General features: G+C 41.7%; 1 protein-coding gene across 4 annotated transcripts in view; it reads left to right on the top strand.

The window, feature by feature from the left end:
• The window catches only part of LOC146377457 (PC3-like endoprotease variant B), a 209,219-nt gene that overhangs the window by 167,046 nt on the left and 14,304 nt on the right, over nucleotides 1-27,869 (top strand). For all 4 annotated transcript variants that reach the window (XM_084942699.1, XM_084942698.1, XM_084942700.1 and 1 more), the window contains exons 14-17: nucleotides 11,721-11,831; nucleotides 12,058-12,151; nucleotides 15,687-15,872; nucleotides 27,353-27,476. In XM_084942699.1, coding sequence (XP_084798825.1) covers nucleotides 11,721-11,831; nucleotides 12,058-12,151; nucleotides 15,687-15,872; nucleotides 27,353-27,476 — 515 coding nt within the window. The remainder of the gene's footprint in view (nucleotides 1-11,720; nucleotides 11,832-12,057; nucleotides 12,152-15,686; nucleotides 15,873-27,352; nucleotides 27,477-27,869) is intronic.

Below are 27,869 nucleotides of genomic sequence, written 5' to 3'. Positions count from 1 at the left end.
TTGCTGAACACAGATATTTACATAGATATTCAGAAGCATAAATATTTCCTTTTTTATGTCTGTCTAATGAAACAAAGTTAAGTAGTTATTGGTTTTCATAATCATTTTTCATGTCCAAACTGGCCTTTATTTCATCTCTTTCTTGAGAAGTCTGTGATCAGATGTATTCTCAGTCACATTTTGGTCGTATAGTTTAAGCAGCACCGTTTCAGTATGAATTCTACTTTTAGCTCCTGTTTTATGTGGGTTAAACAACTGTTTCTGTCACATTTACCTGAACAGCAAAGTGCAGCATTATAAGAATCTTTCAGGATGAGAGTTTATTCATGTTGTTAAACAATATGAATTTCTGTGATTGCTGCTTTTTCACTTCACCTACGAGTGTTGCTAGATATAACACAACTATGAACGCACATTTTGTACAATCTTACTGCTCTTGTCTTATGTGTCAATGTGCACAAAGCAAGCACTTGCAAAGGCATGGGAGTCAGTGATCTGAGCTGCAGTCAGTAACTCACTTCATCCCCTTACATCCACTATAAAGGCTGTGAATGACCTTTGTTTGGCATTAATAATGTTCAGTTGTATCTGTTATTCTTTACAGCCATTTCTTGGTGCACTTTGGGGAAAAGTTTGGAAGATTGAGACTGCAGATTTTGTCCCTCGTGTCTAACGCTGCAATCAAATTCTAAAGAGTTCCCTTATGGGAAATGAAGGAAAAATAGGGATGAGAATGCCATACTCATGTATAAGATAATGCACTTTGAAAATCCAGTTTGAAAACAAACTTTGAAAATCCATCCACCCATTCTCTTCCTCTTATCCAATTTAGGGTCGTAGGGGTGCTGAAGTCGATCCCAGCTGCCATACGGTGAAAGGTCACCAGTTCGTTGCAGGGCTAACACGGAAAGACAGACAGCCATTCGCACTCATTCACATCTATGGGTAATTTAGTACCACCAGTTATCCTAGCCCATTAACTGGGGTTGGATTGGGGGTTAGGTCAACCTTTAAAAACATACTTTAAAACATCTTCACTGATCCTTTAATGCACATGTGCATGCAGCTGCTGTGGTATGAATAAAGGTAAATGTACACTCTGTACAATAAGAAGCAAGTCAATAACAAGTTTTAACATTCATAGTGAATAAAAGGCAATAACAGGTGATAAACTTCTGATTAGCCGCGTTGGTAAGTTATATATTGCATTTGGGAATATAATGAAAGTGTTGCATTTTTCTATGTGCTCCACATTAGAAGAGAAAAACACACATTTTAACTTTTATAATTTCACCAAGTAGCTCCACTGAGGTTAAGAGTCATTTTTGTCAAGTGGCCAAAAGAGAAACATTACAGCACAGATGCCGTAAAAAACATTTAATGACTGAACCCAAAACAATATACTAAATGAGCTCTTATTTGGACTGCGAAAGACCACATATGTGAAACAGAGTGAGCCTCCAAAGTCAAACTGCACTGCTCCACACTGAGCAGTTTTCCTTCAGCTTTCTAAAAAGCACATTTTATTGCCACACCTACTCTGTGTACACACTGGTGTAGTGCTTGTCTCTGTAGTATTTCCACTTGCTTGCTTCTATCTCTTCTGATAGCTCATAGCAGTCTGTTCACAGAGCTAAGCTTGAGTGGGCTACAGTGTAAATATCCCAGACCTATTATTACTCCAGCAAAATGTTCCTAGCCGTTGTCAAGCCACTAAGTACAAAATGGTGAATTGCAGACACGAAGAGAGATAATTGCCACTCACACTGTAAATTTGGCAAGCGTCTTCCCCGCGAGACCCGGATGAAATGGTGCTTCAACCCCCGAAACTGTCATTCTTAATGAAATGGTAATTACAAACCCAGCGGAACAGCTGAGGGGCCTGCCGAGGCCCACGGAGCCCAACTACCAGAATAAACCTGCTACAACAACCTGCAGAGAGGAGGGAGAGAGGCAGGGAGGAAGGAAGGAGGAGGATGCGGGAGGGGGGTGAGAGAGGGGGGGCAGCAAGACTACATAAAGCAGCAGAGACGTTCAGGTAGGCTGTAACACCGGGAATCTGAGATTTATTTCAATTGTGAAATGTAATACACACTCCAGGTTGGAGTGTGCAGTATGCTGGGACCCTCATCAATAATGCCGGCTGTGTGGAAGGCAGGAGGGGAGGTTGGTTAAAAGCGCCCACACAGCCTGGGTAATTGATTGCTTTGTAAGTGAACGTGTCTTTAACCTTTGGGAGGTCAGGCCCAGTCGGACACCATCAGTCCTGCCTGGGGTTGAACCGCTTCCAGCCGTTTGTCTTCCGCTGCTCCCCCGTCTCAGGGCCGATTTGTCAAGCATGAGATGTTTTGGGTGTTTAGATTACAGGCGAGATGGGAAAACAAAGGCAAAATGCCACCCCAAACAAAAGGCCTGAGCCTGGATCTCCTACTGATCTGCAGGCCGGGCAGGAGGCCAGCTACCTGGGGTGCTGAAACTGAAAATGGGGAGGGAGGTGGTGGAGGGGGTGGCTTTGCTGAAACAGAGCCACAATGAAGCCCCCTGAAAAACAGCCACTGTGGAGCTTGAAACTGAGCCAGAATGGAGGCTGAACCGGAGCCAACGTGAGAATTGAATGGCAGCCAGGACGGTGACATGAGATAGAGCCGGAATAGCGCCTTGAGACGGAGCCAAAATGGCAGCCAGAAACTCTGGGAAATATGAGGGAGCTCGGGGCAGCTAACTGTTTTCTTCACGGCGATACCCCCTCATCACTGGAGATTTTAAAGTGTCCCTTTGCCACCCTCCCAGGTACTTAGGGCTGTCTGTCTGTCAGGCTGTTAGAGAGTGACTAAAGATGATTTATCTCCTAGATTATCAGGGCCAGTGGCAAAGCCATTGCTCATGTGCTGCCCCACAGGGACAGCGCAGAAACAGACAGCACCTTCTCGGACCAACATCCTGACACGTCTCCTTTTCTTATACGAATCTTATTCCAGCTGACCTGCACTTTTTAGCACTTTTGGCAGGAGAAAGTCAAACTCCTAGCTTGTTAAGCGCGTGTGTGGATTAAGGCTGTGTATTTATTTTCAGCTGTGATATTTTAGCACTGTGAGGTAAAAGCAGCTTATTTTTGCGTGTTTGTGTCAGTGTGTTTTTGTAACATTTGAATAAGTGCACTCGCATGCAAGAGCATGTGTGTGCATGTCTCAAAGCACAAGGAGCTGTGTGTGCCTGCCAGTTCCATCTGCTGTTCTATTACCATAGACGTGATGTACCTGCCACTTCCCTCCTCAGCTGAGGTGTGTGTGTGTGTGTGGTGTGTGTGTTTTATTCTCCCATCCTGTTGTTAGATCTGACAACCACTAACACAGGCTTGTGGTGGAAAAAAAAAAAAGAGGGGGAAAATACTCTCAAGTTCCAGATCCCACCCCGAGTCTGAGAGACAAACTGTCTATGGTTGTGAAAAAGCTGCGCTCCACTCTTGCCTTCCACTCCTCACCTCAACTCCTCTGCCAAGATTTAAATAACCAAAAATTCTATTTGACGTCGTTTCCCAATCTACTCAATGCAATATGGTGTTCCTGTGCTTCTACAGATGGTATTTACTATCAGAATAACGTGCTTCAACGTTTGCTCTGCAGTGACGTTGTTCTTTGTGCTGCGAGCATTTACTGTTTCCACAGCTTACATTCAGCACTTGTATCACCAGTTTGTATGGATAGCAGGTCTTTCTGTACCAATTTCATGAAAAAAGAAAAACACCTTTTTTTTTTTATCTGATTGTTCCAGGAGCTAATTATCCATACACCAGGAACTAAACTCCCTGTTGTGCACCCCACATTTAAAGAAAATATTACTTACTTATCTTGTACTAGGCCTGCTGGGTCAGCCCCTTAGCTCATCCTTTCTCTCAAACAAGCTTTTCTAACTCCTCTTCCTAAAACACCACCCTTCTTCTGATTGGCTTCCATTTGCAAACACAAGGTTTAAACATCAGGTTGTGAGCATGAACATAATTAGGGATATCGACTAAAGAGTTAAAAAAAACAGTTTGAAACTGAGTGTTTTGTTCAAATGTGAAGTCTGAACTTTGACTCTCACAGATATTGAACGGATTGGTTCAATATATATGATATAAACATACATCTGATTGTTGGGGTTGTATTAATGTAGGGCCATTGCCTTACAATATAAAGCAACTTGAGATGACTGCACTATATAAATAAAACTCAGTTGAAGAGAATGTAAAATATAAATCACAATAAATATAGAAAAGTACAATAGGTCCATGTTAGGAGGTAATTTTTCCAAAATGCACCACATGAAGGTAGAAGGAAAATCCAAGTGATACACACTTCAGTTTGATGGTTCCTGAGCTGTGAAAAGCTAAAAAGACACTGCATCTTAAAGCAAGAACATTTGACTTCTAGTCAACAGGTAGGTTTCCTACCTGACATAAGATGATTTCTTTGACCCAAGGAAACATCCTGTGCTAAAAGCAAGGAGTGAACATCGGTTAATGTCTGCATGTCCTTTTAACATTCCTGTGAACCTGTAAAAAATACGACAGAAAAAGTGGGACATGGGAAGGAGAAGTGCCAAAATATTTGCATGCATTTCCCCAACTACATTTATCACTGTAAATAAAAGCAATGCAATCTTGAGTCTGAACAAGACCAGTCTGATTTGTTCTTATTTGGTCTGTCTGCAGAATTGACCGGAGATCAATACTCTCACAACTCTGTTAGGTCTGTAAATCCACATCCAGAGCGTGTTAGTGCAGCGCACAGTTGAGAGTTCACATACCTGCATGTTTCGCAGTGTTTTTGTGAGGCTGTGCTGATATGAGGGCCCCGGCGCATGTACTTGTATGTTTGTGTGAGAAGGTGCATACACACCTAACGCATCGTGGCGTTTCGTCGTGGTCATAGATCGTACGAGGGCAGCGGGTCTTTCTCTGGCTCCCTGGTGGGGTTGGAAAACTGGCCTCGCGTCTCTGCCCCAGCCAGATAGATTAATTAATTATCCAGAGCTGCTCTTTTTTTCATTGCTGAGCCAATTACTCTGTGACTGAGCCTGTGGTCTATATGTACGCCACTATTTAGAAGAGAGAGCGAGAGAACGTGTGTGCATGTGCAGGGTAATTAAAGAAATAGCTCATCCGCAGACTAACAGTCCCCACTATCACTTCATTTTGGAGTAGCTCTGCAATGATATTGTTTCCTATGAAGGAGAGTAGATCTATGTGTAGGTAATTGTTGGATAATTGAGAGGAAGTGCAGGTTCTTTATGTAGGTGGGAGCGTGGGTGGGCGGGAGAAACAAAGCCCTTGTGTTAATTTGAATTTGGCAGAATCAGAAAGAAGAAGACAGGCAGTCTGGATAAGCCGCGGACCCCCGACCTGAAATTATGATTGGTTATTTAGACGTGAAAGTTTTGTTCAATTGCATAAATGATCGTACTTCTCAACTTTTTGCTTTAACGTCGTCTCTTTAAACTTTTTTTTTTTTAAACAAATTTCCACACATTTCTAAAGTGTCCCTGTATTTGTGAGCCTGAAGTGTTGGAATAATAACTCTACTTCTACGCAGAGACGCACAATGTTGATGGTAATTGTGTGTGTGTGTGTGTGTGTGTGTGTGTGTGTGTGTGTGTGTGTGTGTGTGGATGTGCATTTGATGGATGGGTCAGCAGATAAACTGGGCTGAATATGCCGAGCGTGTGTTTATGTATGTTTCTGCGTGCCCTGGGGGACAGGGGGAAGCGGAGCGCTGCACCTCCTGCAGGGGGTGCCGTGTCTCCCTGCAGGGGGTGCAGCAGGCAAACAGAGGGGTGCCAGTACACCCCACCACCCAAACCCCTGCACACGCACACACAAACACACGCAAACACAGACATATCCCCCCACTCCACCCTACTGCGCTACAAGAGGGGGTGGGTGAAGGGACCCTGCACTCTTCTAAACCTCAACTGATGCATAATTCATGTACAAGTAGCAATTCTCATATTTTGCTGTTGGGGTGGGGTGGGGGGAGGGTTCAGAAAAAATAAAGTTCCATTATAGTCCGCACACTCATCTTTAATCCACTTTTTTTCCAAGTTAAATTGTTTTGCTGTGGCTGTAGACTAATGGCCAGAACCAAGCTGAACTTCTTAGAACAAGTAGCATTAAAATGTTTATAAAACTATGGATTAATGATCTTAGGTATTAACTACTGACCACAAATATGCTGTATCCTTCATTGTTAGGTTTGCACTAAAGTCAACACTGTTTCCATATTGACTTCTCTGTTGTTTCTTTCCAAATTATGCATAGTTGCTAGATGATTTTTATGATTTGTTCCATGTGCAACAGTAATGATATGTGCACCCAAACTGACCCATAACCCAAGCCTGTCATCAAATTATATTCTCTAATCCTGCATGTGGTGTACAGAATTTTTAAAGTCCATGTGGCTCCCGTGATGAAATCATGTAGCAGATGTCACCAACGTACAAAGGCAGACTTTTTTAATCATTACATGTGCATTTGCTCTGTCACGTTTTAGTGATGTGGCATCTAAATCTCCATTCCTTTGAAAAGACAAACAAAGGCTCCTGGTTCGGTGTTTGCTTTGTCCGGACTAAAAGAAAACCGCTTGGGACCCGGGTGGGAATCTTTTGCCAAGCTTGTAGTGCAGGGGCTACTCAATCTCTCTCTCTCTCTCGCACTCCGTCTTTCCTTCCACACAAGGGCAGAGACATCCAAAAGGACTGTACCTTGGTGCGCGTCCAACAAAAGCTCTCTGCCGAATTTCATCCTCTTTTGAATTTGTGTTTGAATAACACTCGAGCTACAAATCAAAATATGTTGGACACTGAGAGTGAGGTCATGGGGTATAGATCATCATGGCTTCCAGAGAAGTCTCCTTGTGTAAAAGACGGGAACGGGTGGCTGCTGCTTTGACTGATGGCTATAGAAAACTGAGAGGGCTGTTCGGGGCCCATTCTCCCGAGACTAAGTTCCATGCCCGTGCCAAACCCCTCATTTTCCTCCCCGCAATATATTTCATTAAACTTTTAACTCTTCACAAGGTAATTCACTTGGCATTTTGAGACTGTGCTGTTGAAGGCTGCTGAGTGTTTCTCTCTCTGTAATTTAACATCATGCAGATATTTGTCTAATACAGCACTAAAAGTATATTTCAAAATCTATTTTTTTTCTTTGTAAAAAAAAAATAATGAAAAAACAAAAAAAACCAACACACATTCAGAACAGTTTAATGGATGAAACTGTGTAACATCCACACCAACAAAGCTGAGCTGCGCGACACAGCATTTCATGATTACAGCCGTGCAGGTCCCAGTGGCGCAGATATAATTAAGACCTCTTCTTAATTACTTAATAAGCCTAATTAGTAACATTTCTGAGCAGCAGATTTGGCTGCAAGAGCGATGGAAATCAGAAGAATGTTAAGTCTATTTGTTATTTCATTTAAATCCTAATGTTAATGAAATTAGTGCATTATGATATAACCGAAACCAACCACGCTGGGATTGACCAAAGGGCTAATGCAGTTGTTTTATGCTCCTGATAAACATTCAATTAAGAGCAACAAAAGGAGGGCAAGAAAACCAAACCAAAAACAAAAAACCCACACAAAAGAAAATCTAGTTTTTCTTAGGTTTCTACAGTCACATCACTTTCACCAAGCGATCTTGTTTTCTCTCATCGATCATTTTTCATCAGTGGGTGCCCAGATGTGATGGAGAGGGTAACTAAGGCAAGTCCACCAATCATGTGTTGGAGCTGCTGCAGCATTCCTGGCCACTTAATTAGAAGTTGTTGGTACCACAGAAGGTGTCACCAACCTTTTCAGGCGCTGAACAGATGGTGTCCCCCTTTTTTTGAGGTCCTGCCAATGCCCACTCTGTGGCTCCTGGGAAAATGACCTAACTCACAGGCAGCTGCTTAGTGCGGCTTGAGTGATTCTTTACAGCCACTTCTATTGGGGGGGACTTAGCAGGACGTACCACTGCAAACAAGGGTTGAGACCGCCGTAGCTGGGTCCCCTGGTAGCTGCAGAAATCTGTTTTGGTTACAGGATAGAGGTTGTTAAAGCTGTGTTTTCAGCGCCATGTGCAAAAAGACGAAGGAAAGACCTTAACCCCCAAAGATCTCTATGTCTAAGTGCGAGTTGGGTTTGTGTGCACCTTCCTCTGCTTTTGGCAGATGGTGTGAATATCAACAGAGAAAGGACCTGGGAAACCCCACAGAACAAAAAGTGAAAAGGGTTCCTCGACAGTTACAAAGAGGCCCCATGGAGCGGTGTGTGTGTGTGTGTGTTGGGTTGGGGGGTGGGGGGAGTGGCCTTCATGTTAATAGATAAAAAGAAGGAGGGAGTAAGAGATTGGAAGGGCATTTGCCATCGAGGAGTGAAAGTGGATAGAGAAAATGTGAGGACCGTGGGTTCCATATGTGAGGAGGCGGGGGGTCGGAGGGGGTTTAACATGCTTCGTGCTGCGTGGACAGAAGATCGGCTGTCATTCTGTAATCGGCTTGGCTCAGCCTCCTTCCGACCACGCAGGAGGTGGAGAAGGAACAAGTTGAAAATTGGATGACTGTGTTTTTCTGACTAATTACTTGATATGCTTTACACTATGTGGGTTTTATCCTAAAGACATTTGCAGGATTCCAAAAAAATAAAAGAAAATAAAAATCTCAATCACATGCAATCCTGATATCAAACTACTCACAAATCCTGCACACGCTTCCAGAAATCACAATGCTATTTAGAAGGTGCACGACTCTCTCCAGTCCTTGCTCTTGATGATGAGATGTCTGAAAAGGCTGGGGAGTCTACTTGAAAAGTGCCCCGGCTCAGTAGTGCTGTTTCACTGACATGGCAGGGGACATAAAATCTGTCATTTTCATCATGTTCTTTCGTGTGGGAACTTGTTTCCTGCAGCTTTCTCTATCAGATACACTGTATGCCGGTGTGGGTTTATGGCTGTGGAGCTGGGGCAAGCCCGATCGATCTGTGGGAGCCATACGATTTAATAGGTGCACAACTCTTGCTAAGGGGCGCTGGGTAGGAGGGATACATTTAATCACTAAGAGGGAGCAGGGTGGCAAGGCCTGGTCACCAACAGTTTGTTTTATGAGAAGTCAAGGTATCAATTTTCCTCCACACTGTGAAATATCTTGGGTAATCTATTTTTAGTGCTAGTGTTTCCGTTGTGTTTTCCCATTTCCAACTATTCCACTATCTGGCTAATTTATTTTGGTAACTTTTGGAATTTCAAGTATTGACAGCTGTTCTTTGAAGTGCTCTATGGCTGCTGCTTAGATAGCGTTTGTGGCTTGTAAGCTCCTGTCTCAGAGCATTATAAACTGCTATGTAGTGTTGACATTTAATGTTTAACATGACATTTAATAAGCTGTCCAAAGTTCTTCACGAAACAACTGTCAGCAATCAGCAGTTATTTCAATGCCCCTGTGTGCATGACTAGAAAGAGAACTGTAACTTTAATTTCACTGGTCACACTGAAACTTAACAAGTTCATTATTAAATCTGAAAATTAAAAAAAACATTTTGCCCAAAATAAGGTTTAAAAAAGCTAAAAGTCAGACTTACTACTTGGCAAGTGTGACATAACATGAGCACAGAAGCGAGTTTGGGGTGTTAACTTGGCCTCCAAATTCCCCAGATCACAATCCAATTCAGTAGAATGTGCTGGATAAACATTTCCAATCTAATGACGCCTTGCCTCACAACTTACAGGACTTAAAGGATCTGGTGCAGATACCAAAACACACCTTCAGGGGTCTAGGAGTCCATGCCTCGAGAGGTCAGGGCAGTAAAAGGGAGACCAACACCAACCAACACAATATTAGGCAGATGATCATAATATTATGCCTGATCGGTTTATCTGTCCATTACCAAATAGTTGAAGCTGCTGCGAACCTCAAATGTGCATCAGTGCAACAGCTATCTTGTTGCTACTTAAATACCATGCATTTTCAATTCAATTCAATTTTTCTTATACAGCACCAACAACACAACAACAGTTGCCTCAAAGCCCTTTATATTGTAAGGGAGACCCTACAATAATGCATACGAGAATAACACAACAATCATATGACTTCTTGTGAGCAAGCATTTTGGCAACAGTGGGAAGGAAAAACTCCTTTTGCACCATTTTCAGCAAAAAGGTGTAGATTTCACATGTAGATTTGTTTTCAATCAAACAATCTATCTAAAATATTCAAGAGTAAACTACAAAGAGTTCAGAGACATTGTACTTTAGTTTTTGGTGCACTGACAACACAAAAAACATTAAGCAATAACAGCAATCCATCTTTAAATATGTATTAGGGCGAATTCAGGGCCACAGCTCCTAGTCATCAGTTCGGTTTTGGTGACTTCTAAACACACATTGATCAATAAATAAAGACATTGTCATCTTCATTTATATACAATAAGCACATTTAGAACTCATTAGGATAAAGGGGGTAAGACGAGGAATCACTTCTCTGCACTGAGCTGTTGTCGGCTGTGTTTTGCTCAAGCTCTTCACAGCTTTCACAAAACCTCTGAATAACCTTGAACTTCTATAGTGCACCTCAACCCCTTACAGCCGTCTGCTTAATGCTGTTATGCTGGGCCCTACACGCTAAAAGTCATTGGTGGTGATAGTGGCTGATTAGATTGTGTCCATTGATTGCACTGCGTGCTGTTAGGACGAGCATGATGCGGGCTGCAGATCCTGCGTCTCCTCCTCCGAAACACTGACAGTCTGAGACAGAGGAGATGGAGCCCCATGCAGGGCAGCAGATTGAGTTATTGATCAGCTCTCTCCTTTCTCCTGTCTCCGTGTCTCGCTCTGCTGCTCCAAGAGACCCCGTCATCAGGATAATGAATTTCACTTATTGCAGATTAACGTCATAAGGTCTGTATGGTAATAATGGCAGGAATTAGCTCTTTGTCACCCCCTCTGAATTTCCAAGAAGGAGGGGCGATGAAGGTTGTTATTGCCCCGTTACTCAGTCTGAGGAGCGTGATTTGAACAAAAGGGAACGGTGAGCGGAGAAATGCATGAAAATGAAAGATTTGAGGGAGAATTAAAGAGAGACTTACGAAGACTGTGATTTCAGCATCACTGAGGCGGCTGCGAAGAGTTCTGATGCAAGAAATTTGTGTTTGATGAAGGAGGGTGAAGGAGAATTTAGAGAGGAAACCAAGACTGAATAGCAGGCTGCTCTGTGAAAAAGAGAGGCCAAAGAGGAAAGATGAGAGGGGAAGATTCAAAAGGGATGAGTAGTAAAGTGGAGAAGAGAGCATGATAAGCAGTGGTCATACAGTCACCAGGCAGCAACACCGCTTAAGGGTCGGCCATTGTGTCTCCAGCACCAAGATTGGGGTAGTAAAGAATGAATAATGAGGCTTGATTACAGTCCGTGAGATGGCACATTGTTCAGAATCAATCCTCCAGGCAATTACAGGCGCACAAACAGCAGCCCTCAGCACGGACAGAGCGGGAAGCGATTGTGTCAGAGGACAACATCATCTTCGTCAATGACTTGTTGCCTCCTCGTGTCGGAGCCATTAGCACTTACTCTGCTCCTGCAGCCACATTCAGCCACCTACATAAAAAGCCTCCAATTCACGTTTGTGAGGATAAAAACGCAACACCATGCTCGCAACATCATATTCACAAATACGCATAATGGACTGCTTCTGCCTTCCTTGTTGCAGGTATGGCTTTGGACTGTTGGATGCAGGGCTGATGGTGCAGCAGGCCGCACACTTCCACAGCGTTCCTTCACAGAAGAAGTGCACACAGGAAGTCACGCTTGATCCTGTCAGGTAAAATACAAAGATTTTTTCAAAAAAAACCTTTATTGACTCTATCTGCTAAGGATTTTCAGATTAGCCCCCAAGAAACTGGTTTTGATATCAGCATCCATGATCTTTAACTCAACTTCATCTGTCCTGTCACTGCTTTATGCATACATATGAAAGTGAAATGAGCATGTGAGAAGAGGCTTTTGAGGCTTTCGACTTACAGAGGTAATGACTTTGTATTGGCTAGAATCTTTTATCCACGGCAAGGAGTCAATGTGAACATCCAATCAGAAGCCTGTCGAGGAAGGGCTAATGAGATCAACACTCTTGAGCATGTCCAGGTGGGTAATTTTTTATTTTTTTGATTAAATACACGACATTTTACAACATTTTTTGGCATTAATTTGTTTTTGGTAAATGCAATTATTCACCTACTTGCAAAGAAATATTACTCTCCACTCACTGAGAAGTTTTCTCCAGATTAAGCATACACGAAAAACTGAAAACAGTGAATTAGTGAATTTCAGAGGAGCTAGCAGGTGGACTTCAGTAAACAGAAGCAGGCTACTGGTCTTCTTTCCATTTTTTAAAGGCTTTATAAAGACTTTACCTTCTCCTTTGTCTTTACACTGAGTGTGCATGATATGAGCCATAACATATCAATCTATAAAAAAAAATTACAGCAAGAAAGTGAACAGGTTTGTTTTCAAAAATGTTAAACTATAAGAGAAAAATTCAAAGAAAGATTCCAAAAGTGAGTTTTTTTCAATAGCATAGACATATACATTCACACTCCATGTTAGGTACGCCTTGTTAGTTTAGGGTTGGACTCTTTTTTGCTCTCAGCACTACATTAATTCTTTATGGTACAGATTCAACAAGGTGCCGGAAATATTTCGCAGAGATTTTGACCCATATTCACATGATAGCATCATACAGTTGCTGCAGATTTCTTGGCTGCACATCCTTGATGCAAATCTTCCGTTCCACTACGCGCCAAAGGTGCTCTATGGAATTGAGATCTGGTGACTGTAGAAATCATTTGAGTACATTGAACTTATTTTCACATTCAAGAAACCAGTCTGAGAAGATATGAGCTTTGTGGCATGCTGTGTTACCCTGCTAAAGGCATGGACATAGTCAGCAACAATACTCAGGTAGGCTTTGGTGTTTAAACAGTACTAAAGGGCCCAGAGTTTGCCAGGAAGATATCCCTCACACCAATACACCACCGTCAAGTCAAGTCAAGTCAAGTCAAGTCAAGTCAAGTCAAGTGGCTTTATTGTCATTTCAACCATGTGCATATAACAGACACTCAACACAGGACTACATAAAGTGCAAGTGTGCAAAAATTGCAAAAAACAGTGCAACACCAGAACAATGCAGACACAACAGTGCAATAGAAAAGTGCAACAGTGACAGTGGGTTGTGCAAAAGACTGAGCATTGTGCAAAAAGTAACTTGATGTGTTAATGTGTGTGTGTGTCTGTGTGACATTGTACAGATAGGTGCTTGAGGTAGTGAAGTGTGTGAAGGTATGTGTGTGTGTGTGTCAGTCCAGTCACTGAGTGTCACCAGAAGCCTGAACTGCTGATGCAAGGCAGGATGGATCTACGCTTTTATGGTGTTTATGAAAAATTCCAACCATATCATCCGAGTGTTGGAGCAGAAATTAGGTCATTAATCAGGTGAGGCGATCTTTAGTTTGGTGAGCCTGTGAAAACTGTAGCCTCAGTTTGCTGTTCTTAGCTGACAGGACCAGTGTGGTCTTCTTCTGAAGAAACGTGCATTCAGAGATGCTCTTCTGCATACCTTGGTTGTAACAAGTGGTTATTCGAGTTACTGTTGCCTTCCTATCAACCTAACATAGTCGGGCCATTCTCCTCTGACCTCTGGCATCAACAAGGCATTTTTTTTCCAGGGAACTGCTGCTCACTGGATCGTTTCATTTTCACACCATTGCTTTTAAACCCTAGAGATGATTGTGTGGGAAAATCACTGCATCGTCTGAAATACCCAGAACCGTCTTTCTTGCACCAACAACCATGCTACATTCAAAGTCACTTTAGTAACATTTCTTCCCCATTCTGATGCTCCATTTCAGCAAGTTGTCTACATGCTTAAATGCTTTGAGCTGCTGCCATATAACTGGCTGATTAGATACTTTCGTTAACATGCTACACATACAGGTGTACTAATAAAGTGACTGATGAAGGTGTTTTTTAAAATATTGAAGTGTGATGTAAATCTGCTCCTATAGTCTTTCAGTGTTCCTGTTGCCCTTGACAGGACAGAAATCAAGCACAAGTGCATTCAAAAGTTAACTTCTGCCTACAGTCGAGGGAGCTTGAAGATGCCATATAAATTGTTTTGGGGTTTCAGTGTCATGTGCTTTATCTGAGAATAGAGGAGATAAAAAAAAACCATCATACTGTGATGTGCAATGTGTTGGCAGTGTAATTTGCAGAAAATGGCAAAACTGTGTTTTCTTGAGCACAGGCACATACATGCAAATGTGTTTATGTTTGATTGTGTCAGCAGGCATACGTACTGTACGTGTCTGTGCGCGGCTCAGTTTGTGCGAGTATTCTGTGTTTGTGAATGTGTGTACTTGTGAAATGGCGAGGAGAGAGAAGGAGAGCGAGCGAGAGTGTGTCAGCATGCAAATTGAAAAGGCTTCATCTTTGCGGCTCTGCTCTCTGGCAGAAAGCGTGGGTCAGGCCATCGCTGCGAGGTGTGATTGATGGATGTGTTGCCGTGGTAACACGCCGTAAACAGGAGCGGGCTGTCAGTCTTTTTGCAGCTTGGCGGCTCTCTCTGCGATGTGCCATTGTCACACCAGATGTGCTGCTTGTGATGAACAGGGACAGGGAGGGTGTTTACTGGGTGCTACTGGTGGTGGCGGGGGATATGGGCTTATTTAAATCATTTAGCTAATATCCTGCACAATCGTGTTCCATTTATTATACTTTCTTCACCTGCTTCCCTTTGTCTTTGCCTGGCTATGGACATATTTTTGGCTTGTCCATCTATGTGCCACATTATCTCAGACAATACTTATTGGATTTAGATTTAGATTTAAGCAATACAGCACTCTCTGTTCTATTTTCATAATTAGTCAGCGGACCTTATCAGGGAGGGAAGTACATTGTTTGTTCCTTCATCACATGTCTTATCTAGGATGTCAAAGATTAAAACAGCAAATTGATTAAGAAGCCACATTCAAAGAAAGTGCTAAAAAAATGTGCATGTTCCATTTTTGGAGGGAGTCAGATGAAAGCATGGATGCCAGTTGTCTCTTATATATGAAGCTACAGTGTAGATATGGTTAAATCTGCATGACTAAAACTGGAAAAAAAAATGGAAACAAGGGAAATTAGTTAATGTTGGCTTGGTGCAAGGTTAGCAGAATCTGTCAGCAAAAACTCGCCAATTGCTATGTTGTCTCTTTTTTGTTTAAACTGCACAAAAATATTTAAACAGTTTAAAACAGCAATCTGCGGTTTCATAGGACATTATAAATGGAGCTATCTTTTTACCCCAGCACAGTAATTTCCTCTCATCAATATGAAGTTGTAAATCTTCTGGTAGAAACTCTCAGTTAACACAAAAAATACAAATTTTTTTACCCGAGCAGATTACACAAACCGATATAAAAGCTGAATATGATACATGTAAAACAGTCAGGCTAATTAAGAGAATCAGATCGACAGTTTCCCTTTATGTTAAAGGGAGCTAAGTGGCTGCTAGCAGCTTTTTCATGTTTTAGCTCACCCAACAGTTGTATCGAGCTTATTATAGGAAGAAGGTGAGAAAGTGAATATCCTATAATGTGGAACTATTCCTTCATGGAGCTTGCCATCTGTCTCTCAACAGGTGAGAGTGAGTATCAACGCAGTGTGCCGTGGTGACCTCTCCATAAGCCTGGTGTCTCCTGGTGGCACAGTGTCAGTGCTGTTGGATACGAGGCCTTACGATGGCTCCACCGCTGGACTGAAGAACTGGACTCTGATGACTGTGCACTGCTGGGGCGAGCAGCCACGAGGCCGCTGGAGCCTCCAGGTGAGAAAGAAAAGCTGCTCTTATCAGTGTTTAACTGTTAGCCCTAGTTGCTATTTAGCAAATGATAGCAAGTAATGGTGCATTCCTGAATAAGTGTGCTGCAGTGGTGTTTTTAAGTGCAAATAAAAGTATTATACTGCATTGCTCATGATACCTAAATGATTCTGCCTTGCTAAGAATCAAAACAAATCCTGTTTTTCCTTGCTGGAACGTGCTAACTCTGGCATTCCAACATCCAAGTTTGAGGTATGAAGACAAGCCATTAAACATCACTACATCTGTTTTGTTATTGTCCCCATGACCACTAATGACAATTGATGTTAGCATTTAGCGAAGCTAACATTGTTAGTGGTTCTTAATAACATGTTCATGTGTTTTATACAGCATGTTAAAACATTTGGCTAGCTTTGAACTATAAAAAGTAGTAATTACACTAAAAGCCTTTTGTCTGTCTCTTAATAACTGATATGACTTGGAAACTAGTAAAGAAGTGACAAAAAAAGTAGCCAAAATCTTTGTGACATAGTTTATATACTAACTTTGCTCTCCTGGAGGCCTTGTTTCGCATACCTTCCCTCATGATATAGAAATAATTTGCTCCGCTTCACATTGTCCTCTTCCAGTAGCTGTGTTGTATAGAAGTTTAAAAATAGCCCAGCCCGGCACAGCTCAGCTCAGCTTGGTTCAGTTCATTTTGCAATAGCAATGTGAATCATCCTCTACTTTCATCTCCAAGATTCAGCCAAGCATGGCAATCTTCATTTTCCTCCCCACACTCTTTCTTTTTTTTTCTCTCATAGATGTGCTGATGTTTGATATGGAGGAAGGAGCTAAAATGGAAGGGAAATTAAGACTGGAAGGTTAAGTAACCTTGGCCGGGTTTGACAGGCACAATACTGCCGACATCTGATTAGAATCCATACTCTCAGACAGTAGCGCGCTGAGGTCATTTACTGTATATATGTGTGGGTGGTAGCAGTTGGGGGGGGACTCGCTATGTAGAAATGTGTGTGTGTCTGTATTTGTGTGTGTGCAAATAGGCGTCAGTCCTTGTAAACAGTTGGAGGTTTATAAAGAAAAAGCTGTGAAGATGAAAGACACCCCCCCTCCGTCCTCGTCACCTACCTCCTCCTGCAAATTCGCACACATGCAAACACACACACATACACACACAAACTCTTTCTTTTCTCTGGCTCCATGTCTCTGTGTCTCTCCCACGTCCTCGTACAGATTTACTGTCCCCTCTGTGACCAATTACCAGGGCCCAGTGTGTCGCAGAGATGGGGAAGAAGCACCGTGAAGCCGAGCCACATAACGGTGCCGTTGCTCATTACCGGAGGGCCGAGACAAGTCGCCGCGATGCTCGCAACACGAATTAACGCTCGCATCTGACATGCCGCATGCCTTAGCACGCCACTAATCAGCCCATACACACACCCACACACTGATTGGTTTCATGCTGGATGTCAGCTCTGCCGTAGATTGGAGAGCAACATGTACACACTCTCACAAATACGGGGCGCTTGAAAAGGAGACGGTGCGTTAGCATGGTGGGGTGGGGAGGGGGATACAAAGGACTTACATGGCTAAAGTTAAACAACAATGTCCAACTATATGAATCAAAATCTCTCTTTTCCGAAAGTGTATAGATATTGATTGCTAAATAACACAAATTGTCATTTTTAATGGTTTTTGACATTTGGCAGGCTGCTACAGAAAGCCTCTGACAAGCAGCTACGCCAATTAAATCTGACACTGATACATGGAGAGAACCAGAGGACATACAGGACTAAGAGAAAAGAGGAGTTTTAGAAAGAGGCAAGGGTAACCTATAACATGGAGCCCTGGGAAGGGACTTTACCTGGACTATGTTTTGGATCTGTGTTTAAAAACTCAAGGGCGGCAGAGAACGGGGGCTGAGGGACACGAGGTCTGTGGAGAAGTCCGTATTGATTCGTCATGATGACAATTGTCAAAGAGCGCTGTGGTTCTACTAGGAATAAAAGTGGGACTGAAGTGAAAAGGGAGCGAGTGTTATGGCTCGAGGCTCGGCTGACCTTCTAGCATTGTGAAGGAGACGGGAATGCGGGGCTGGAAATACATACTCTCTCTCGCTCTTGTCATAACTGCTCTCCCTTGTGCTCACTCTACCGCCATCTGTGGTGCCTCAGCTCACCTCCCTGCTTTTACTGTTGACCAGAGACAGTATTGCACAATATGGAAATCCCACGAATAAGCAGTTTACAATATGCACGCTGTCATTAAGGATGGCCCATAAGAAGATAAAATGGTAATTTCACCCAAATGTAGACATTTTTTCCTCTCTGTGGTGAATGTCGTCACCAGTGGTTTTGGTGTTATTTAACCAGATTCATCTCCACCGCAATCAGTGTCCCCACTTTCCTTGATAATCAACAGACCTCGATGTGGACTATGCACATTTTCTTTTTAACAATCTGAACACTTTAAGTTAAAATTTTGCTGAGGTTAAAGACTTTTAAGCTTCAAACTTCCTAGCAGGAGCTGTAAAATGAGGGAGATTTATGTGAGCTGCAAAATACAAGTTAAACAAGGATAAATGTTTTCTAAATAACTAGTTTATTTATAGTCACGGAGCTTCATATCTCAGGCCAGTTATGACTCGTATTGAAACAGAATCTGGAAGCATCATGTCTTGCTGTTAAAAGAGCATGTGTCACATGTATATGAATCGGGGGCTCATTAAGTTAAATTGTAGTTGATGTCATCAATTTTTAGTTTGTGCTTATTCTAATATTGCTACACTATATCAACGTTTGAAATGAACTCAATTATGATTAGGTTTATATCATCAATAGTCCCAGCCCTAGACAGACGAATGATATCTTAAAACCTGAGGATATTAAAAAAACCTAACTACACTGTGACTTACCATGAAAGGTATGAGGGAAGTATCCCTCTTTGTAATTTCACTGTACGAAGTCTTTTACTGTGTGCGTGTGTGGTACAGTAACAACTCTTCTAATTGGTAACTATGACTGACAGCAGTTTGTTTTCCATTCCTTCCGCTGCCTGATACAATGAGTTTTCAAAGAATATTATAGAAGGGTGTCATTACTGTGCTCCACTTTCACTGAGACCTTATACACACAAACACACAAGCAGAAAAAAAACACGGCAAAAATATAAACACACATACGTTGCTCTCCCACCCCACCTGCCATGCCCACAGGGTAGGTTTGTGTGTGTGTGTGTGTGTGTGTGTGTGTGTGTGTATATGTGTGTGTGTTTATAGCAGTGTGGCAGCAGTCTTTGAGCAGCGACATCTCTGATTCCCAGAGGACTTTGAGACTCGAGCTGACTGTGACTAGAGCGGCTGTAGGAATATAATAGCACTATTTAGCCTGCAGCACTGTGGTCACACACACACACACACACGCTCAGACACACAAACAGCCACCCTTGCTGTCTGTGATAGACAGATCATATATTTACCATCTTCATCCCTTGTGCTCCTTCAGGAGTCTTTTCCTCTTGTCTCCCCAACAGATTACACAAACCAAACACAGACACACACAGACACACACACACACACACACACACAGTGACTAAGTGATAATTGAAAAACCTGAAGATAAAGTATTAACTACGCAGTTTCTGCCGCTGTCTTCCACCTTGAGTTGATGAATATGGTACAGTTTGTGTTGTTCATTCTCGCTGGGTAAATGATAAACCCTTCTGGGGTAAGATGGTGTTCGTTAAAAACACCAGACTGTTACGATAAGGTTGTTTTATTTGCTTCATCGTCATATTTGGTATTAAATACAAGCGTGTACTATTAGCTGCAGTGCTCTGATATTTACTTTTTGGACGTTGTATTTTGAAAAAGTATTACACTAACTGGATTTTATGTTTTTAGTTTAACTGTACAGGCCCGATGAATGTTGTGTCCTGTCTCCCTCCCCTCATCCTCAGGCTTGGCAGGTGGCCGCCTCTGTCTGAGCCTGGTTCTCCTGGAGGTTTCTTCTTATTAAAAGGGAGTTTTTCTTTCCTACTGTCACCAAGTACGTGCTCATAGGGGGTCATCTGATTGTTTCTCTGTATTATTGTAGGGTCTTTACCTTGCAATATAAAGCACCTTGAGGCGACTGTTGTTGTGATTTGGCGCTGTATAAATAAAATCGAACTGAATGTGGTTTGACTATAGTAACTAATTGGAAAGCTGGATTTAACTTGTCGAAGGAGAAAATGTGTGTCTGGGGCTTTTATGAACTCTACACTGAAAAATTATTCAGAAATGAGAAAAACATACTCGCTGCAGTCTCATATTCTTAGAGGTGATGTTAGGTCCCATTTTTAAAAGGCAGATTTTTTTTGGACTTTAAAAAGTTATCCTACAATGTTATGTACTACCTGTACAGGGGAGAAGTACTGCTGACCTCTGGTAAAACCAGTGTAAGAACATCTTCTGTCGTTACTGTAACAGCAACATACTTGCACACAGTATCAAGTTTGGCAGAAACACTGTCAAAGCCTGAAGTAGAAACACAATCACACGCAAACAAACATGCATTTTCATTCACACACACTCACTCACTTTGGCCCAAGGTGGATTTCTAGAGGTGCATATATTTACATATATTTGCATGTTTAATGAGTTTTGGGAGATCAAGCGATCCAAGCGGCCCTTTGTGGGTATTTCTTTCTTTCTTTCTTCCCTTCGTTTTTTTTTTTTTAAATTTGTGTGTGTGTGATTGTGGTAGGAAGGGGAGTAGTGGAGGGGGGTCTCCATGTAAATATCACCCACTGTGTGTTGGCACCCGTCGCAGATGGTCGGGGGCGAGGGCACCCTGTGGGCACAGGATACCTATTTCTGTTTATCTGCGTGCTTTGTGTGAGACTGGGAGGCACAGAGAGTGTGACTCTAGTTTGTGTGTGTGTCTGTGTGAATTCATTGCACTCTAGGTGTTTGTATGTGTGTGCTTTTGCAGCATATTATTCTGTATATTCGTGTGTCTCTTCAGTTGAGAAGCTGGCCGTGTGCGAGGGTGCAGTACATGCGCGTGTTTGCAATTCACTGCATATTTGTTTACTCTGTGTGTGTGTGCGCAGTTTTAAATGTCTGTGTTGATGGAAGCAGTGTTTGTGTGTTTGTGCAGACATTTGCGTGTAAGCTTGCTGCAGTGTGTGTGTGTCTGTGCATGTGTGTCTCCCAGCATGCAGCGTGGCTATGATGGCCCTGTTTTGGATGATTGATGTGTTGGAGGGAGCAGTGAGGAGCCCAGGTTGGGCCAGAGCCTCAGTCTGACACACTGCTGCTTCCCTGCTGCTTTACATATGTAGACGCAGCAAGACTCCTCCTCCCCTCCCATCTGACACTGCTTCACTCTCTAACACTGCCAACAATCGCAGGTTTCTTTTTTTGGAGGTTTTATTTTGAAGCTTCTGTTTATTCCATGAGAGTAGACTGAGCCCTGTGTGCCGTTGTCTAGCAACTTCCTGTTGCACATTTTACACCTGTTAGTACAACTGCAGACTGAACTGTTGGGTGGGAAACCTTATTATTTAATATTCTGTTATCTGTGAAAAGAAAATAACATTTAACAGACAGTGCAGCAGTTTTGTTTTTTAAATTACAGATTTAATTTTTCTGTTATATAAAATTATATGAAGTTAGACTTGATAAGTCTTTTAAAATGGGACCTCATTTCTCGCTTGATAGTTTTTATTCTTAGAGTCTACTACAGTAGCTTTGCATAAGTCAAAGCTTAGAATAATCTTCATTTTTCTTGTACTGGGCACTGGCCCCTCAGTTTATACGTCTGTCAATTTAGCTTGTCAGTCTTCAAGCCAACTTTTTCTTGATTGGCTTCCCCTCTTAAAGTGAGTGAGTGAGTTAATATGTTAATGTACTTATTATGATCACATACTATTTTAACAGTAAATATACAGTGGTGGAAATAAACCATTTCTCGTTTTTATGCTAGTATCATTTTAATTGTGAGAGACAGAATATTAAACAGAAATCCAGAAAAAAACACATTACATAAAAGTCATAAAGTGATTTGCATTACATTGAGTGCAATAAGTATTTGATCTCCTACAACCCATCTCCAATTCTGATTCCCACAGATTGACTGTGTGCCCATGTGATACACAGATTACATCAAGTCAGTTGCTTAATTTCAGATACTCCTGATTAGGGCTGTTCGATATAACGATGATATAAAAGCCATTTATCGTTTCATTTTACGCTATCGATTGATTGTTTCATGGTGTCGCAAAATAAACTGTTTATGGCAATATTTTTTCATCATTTTAATGGTCACTGTAGTGGCTATATTAATTTCTTAAAGTTCTCTTTCTCTTATATTCAATATAACCACACTACAGACCGACATGCGCCTGTTTTCATGCGTTGTCGTTAGCAACAACGACGGTAAAACCATCGCGTGTCAGCTTGTTTATTTTCCACATAAGCCTTTCACAATAAAGCTCAAGATCCTGTTGAGACTTTTCAAAATAAACTGAATCACGTGAAAGAGCAGATTATTTACGGATGAGAAGCAAAAAAGAGCCGTTATGTGCTAAAAAATAAACCTTAGACTCAAACGTTAGAACAGGCTTTTCCCCGCAGCACACCGTGTAATAAATACAACGAAAACGGCGGCCGTTACAACTTATGTAGAAAAATATATAGTTTCATGCATTGGGTCAAACATTCGACTCTGGGTACAGGACGCCCAGCTGGAAACACTTCACGCAAGTTGAGCTGCCCGAGATTCACAGAATTTACAGAAAATGTTCAATTTTTGTGATTTATATCGTTATAAATAAGACGATAGATGTCTTATATCGGGATATGAGATTTTGGTCATATTGCACAGCCCTACTCCTGATCTCAACTCATTACGTGAATAAAATGCTAGCCTGCCCACAGAATCAGCTTCTTCCACCACCATGGTCAAGACCTGGTCAAGACAAGATTGTACACCTGCAGAAGGCTGGAATGGGAAGTCCATCAGCAAGAAGTTTAGTGAGAAGGTAGCACCTGTTTTAGTTGCCACCTTCTGCTAAAGAAGAACCACATTAAAGTCATGGAGTGGTCTAGCCAGTCTCCAGACCTCAATCCTATAGAAAATCTGTGGAGGGAGCTGAAGCTTGTGAAGCAGCAGCCAAGAAACCTAAAATATTTAGAGAGTTTCTGTAAAGAGGAGTGAAAAAATCCCTCCTGAGATGTGCAAACCTGGTGACTAACTACAAGAAACGTGTTACTAGTGTGCTTGCCAACAAGGGTTTCTCCACCAAATACCAAGTCAAGTTTTTTGTACGGGATCAAATACTTTTTTCACTCAGTGACATGCAAATCAATTTATAACTTCAGACTTTTGGTTGATATCCTGTCTCTCTCTCCACTAAAATAAAACTAGCACAAATTACAGACTGTTCATTTCTTTGGTAGTGAGCAAATTTACAAAATTAGCAGGCGATCAAATTGTTATTACAAGTATTTCCCCCACTGTATGAGAGAAAAAAGAGTGAAGGCATAATTGGTTCAGATTAAAGTGAATCTATATTTAAATAATGTGGAAGCATATTTAAGGAAAGTATTTTATATCATCACAAACTGACCATTTCTTGGCACAATTAACAAAGCCATTTATTTAGAATTAACACCTATAGTAACAGTGACTAAACAAACATCTGCCACCTGCAAAACAGTCAGTACGTATTTGTAAAAAGGTGTCAACTTTTAAGAAGGAGAGGATGGTGTAGAAATGGTTGGAGAAATGACACAGCAGTGATGCCTAATGTAGCTGCTAGCGAGCTTTGCTTTGATTCAGAAATTTAACACGGTGCAAAGTCACGTCCTTTCTCAGAGGAGCTGTACTTTTAAGAATTATGGACTTGTGGTGAAAGTATCTTCCAGGTGTATGATTGTATAAATGTGGAGCGGGGTGTCCTGGAAAGGAGTTAATACTTTCTCTGGGAAGAAGCACTGAAAACATCATAAAGTACAGTTTTCTTGTCTTTTCTTTGCATGTCTCCATTTAATTGTCTTTCTCAGTGATGCTCTCCGCTAAATGCATAATTTGTGCTCTGTTTTTGTTCTTTTCATCTCATTTTGTCTATCATCCTCCCACTCTCACCATCTCTCACTGTTCCTATGTTGTTTTTTTCACAATTCCACTACCTGTGTATCAGCATCTCTTTCTGAACTCCTTCCTCATCACTCCCAATCACCGGGTCTCGCTCCCATCACCCTGACACTCACCCGTTTCGATATCCTGCCATCTCTCGCCCATCACTAATCCCCCTCTCCAACCTCTTTTTGTCTCTGTAGTTTCACTCTCTCTCTCTCTCTGGCTTTTGAAATCCTTCCACTTTCCCCTCTGTTCCTCTACTTCTGCTAATCCTTTCATGTTCTTTGTCTCCCTTTTGTCTAAAAGTCAGTTTAATATCTTTCTATCCTCTATGCCCCGATTTTGTCTCCACTTGTAGTTCTCACATTTTTTATAACATTGTAGTTAAATATCATTTTCATCACGCCTTCAGTGTAATAGCTGGATGATCGCTTCTTAATTTTTGCCTTATCTTCAGTTATAATGAAGATAAGGTGCACTTATAGTTGACACCAAATATCACCATCAAATAATACAACATGTTGTTTGGTGTGCTTTACAAAATGATTACAAAGTTATGGAACTCACAAGCATATTTTATGGATTCAGGAACATAACTTTATGTGTAAAATGAACTTCAGCTCAATTAGAAACAATCTGGAATTTGAAATATTTGACTCGTGAGGTTTCCCGGTGACAGCAGGGTTGCAGCTCTTCAGAGAGCCATGTCAACCTAGTAGAAAGTCCTGCTGGGAGGCGAGGAGGCGTGCAAGGCATATCGATCCACCTGTAGCATCCAGCTGTTTGTTTACCAACAACAAATCAATGCAGCACTCAGCTGGGGGCTGCCATGCCTGGCCTCCGATCTGCTCTGAGCACTCTCTCACACACACACACACACACACACACACACACACACACACACACACACAAACACTGCATAGAATATACACACACACATATGCACACACACACAGGCTGAGAGGCAGACTGGACAGTTGATGTAGCAGATTTATGGTATAAAGCCATCTTTGAACAATGCTTGACTAAAAGGGGATTTTGTGGGTTTTCATAACAGTCAGGTAATTTAGATTGATATGTTACTTTTAATTATCTGTGGGCTGAGCTACAGAAGAGATTTCATTTTTCCATTTTTTATCCAAATACTGTCCTGATTTATGAATAAAATAATGATTTGACGTAAATGAAAGTGGAAGTCAGAGAACTGACATGACAGAGTGAAAAAGATAGTTTTCACCACCCTTTGCAGCCATAACTTGAAGTCATGGTTTTCCGTATGACTTTATCAGTCTCTCACATTGTTGTTGAAGACTTCACTCTTCTTTGCAGCATTGCTTCAGTTCATTGAATTTTGCAAGCATTAGTTTATGCACAGATCTGTTAAGGTCCTGCCAGGCATTTTAGTCGGGTTGAGGCTGGACTTTGACTGCGCCATTGCAACTCTGTTGCTGTTGTAGATTTGCCGGTGCACTTGTGATCCTTGTCCGGTTACTTGACCACATATGGGACAAGCTTTAGCTGTCAGACAGATGGTCTCATGATTAAATCTAGATCTAGGTCTGTATGCCTAAGTAGTTGGCAGTAGTCGACAGTTGGTTGACCAAATGACTCCAAGGTGTCCAGGTCCTGTGACTGAAAACGAGACCCAATCATCACACCTCCACCACCGTGCTTGACAGCTGGACAAAACATCATATCAAACATCTCCATTTTGGTCTCGTCTGTTCCAAAAGTCTTGTGGTTTGTTCAGATTCAATTTTGAAAACTTAAGATGCGCTGCCATGTTTTGTTTTGCTTTTTAATAGAAAGAAGAAGCTCTCTCCTGGCAACCCTTTCAAACAGGCCATATTTGTTCAGCCGTTTTCTAATTGCAAGTGATGATTAGCATTTAACATACTAAGTGAGATCTGTAGAGTATGAGATGTAGCTTTTGGATCTTTTTGGACTTTCTCTGCGCATTGCACGGACTGATGCTGAGGTGAATTTCACTGACAGCTGTCTAGAATGTTTTCCACTAATGAATACTGTTTCTGTTTTTGGAATGGCGACTTCAGATTGTTAAAAAAAATGTTCTTATACCACTTGTCATATTGACAGGCAGCAACAGTTGCTTCTCTAAGATCACTGTTGAATGCTCTTGACCAGCTCTTGTAGGGATGAAGTTAATTTTTGCCTTGACAATTACAGAATGATTCATCTTGTACCTTTGGAGATTACAGACCGCAACTTGCACTTTTGCTGCAACATTGCATGCATTGGCCGCTGTGACAGTCAAAGGCTTTTCGTTGTAAATTAAAGGTCACAAGTCTTTTGTGTTGTTGTGTACAAGTTTTAAGTACTAAGTCATCAGATTGAGCTGTCACATGATCTCACCCCCACCCACCTCTAGCCAAAAACATCCCTCAAAACAGCTGAACAGTTGGCATATCGATACTCTTTGTGGTTGTTTAGAGTAAATGAATAACTTCTGTCCACTTAAACTCTTAAACTCAATTAAAAAATAATAAATAAATAAACTAAAAACTGTGGATGTGAAATTCTGGGCTGAGACTGATGCTTACAGTAACAGTATTCCTTATTCCTTCTTTCCAGAAGATATCTTCATTATAAAAAAAATATTACTGAATATCCATCCACATTATACACTCAAGGTTTCCATCGAGTTTATTTTTGTATTGTTGTATGAAGACTTTATAATTTTGTAATCTACACTTTGGTTTTAACACATAAGCTCTTCCTGCCTTAAAAATGTGGGTTGATTAAACAAAGTAAGAAGCGTTAGTTCACAGTTTTTATGCTTTAATAAATGCAAAAGTAACGGACAGAGACTGTAGGGAGTTTTATCTCTGTAACAATGCATGCTGGGAAGTCTGCTACTATGTTTATTCTCTTTCTTAACCTCTTGAGACCTCTTGAGCTTCTGTTGGGACGCATGTGCAAAATCAGATGTAAGCATCTGGGATTAATTCAGCTGATATGAACTAAAGTTAGATATTTAATTTATGCCAGAATGGATCGGTGTATTCCACTAAATTCCTGCATGATAATTTACAGATCAAAATCCATTTCATGTTTATGTATACCATTACTTCATCACCTTTTTATAAGAGAAGTCTGGCGCTTTCCTAAAAAAACTTTTTCCATCGTGAAAAGGTTCATCCCATAGTTTACTGTAAAATAAATTCTTAGTTTAACGATTATATGCTTTATTCACATACTGCCAGATCTTCTCATTCTTTGCCTTTGTTTTTAGTATTGCTGTGTTAGGACATTTTCACATAAAATATTGATTGACTTGTTGATCGATTGATCGATTTTTTGGTGAAATGGTGTCTTTGTCATGGTGATTGTTTCCAGGTGACTGACCACAAGGGCACAGTGAGGAGCTGCGCGAGGCCAAGTGAAGAGGAGGCAGCCGGAGCTCTACACAGCGTTACACTCATCCTCTATGGCACCTACCACCCACACAGGACCACGCATGGTATGTGAAAGCGTCAACCGGTACATTCTGAGGTGGGCACGGAGGCTGAGTTACTGTAGAGGTGTGACATGTGTGCTGGACGTACTGCAAACGATGCACGGAGTTAATATAAAAAACAGGACAAGGAAAAAAATAATACACGAGCTAATTAAACAATAGAAATCTGAAAATAGATATAACATGTGCTATCCTTATTATTCCAAGTTTCCTACAACCCTCCACTCCCACCACCACCTGCCATCCCTGCTCGTGTGGCTGAGGCACCGCAGTCAGAGGAAGTCAGTGGGAAGTCAGTGGACTGACCACAGGGACTATGATGTGTAATTACAGCGTGACCCCTGGCTGCCCCTTCTCAATCCCACCCGTTCCTCCACAGTGTGTGTCAGCTTCCCT

This window comes from Perissodus microlepis, chromosome 11, assembly GCF_051167445.1.
Source record: "Perissodus microlepis isolate ML-2025 ecotype Zambia chromosome 11, ASM5116744v1, whole genome shotgun sequence".
Classification (NCBI taxonomy): domain Eukaryota; kingdom Metazoa; phylum Chordata; class Actinopteri; order Cichliformes; family Cichlidae; genus Perissodus; species Perissodus microlepis.
The sequence above is the reverse complement of the archived record's forward strand: the minus strand, read 5'-3'. Positions and strand labels throughout refer to the sequence as shown.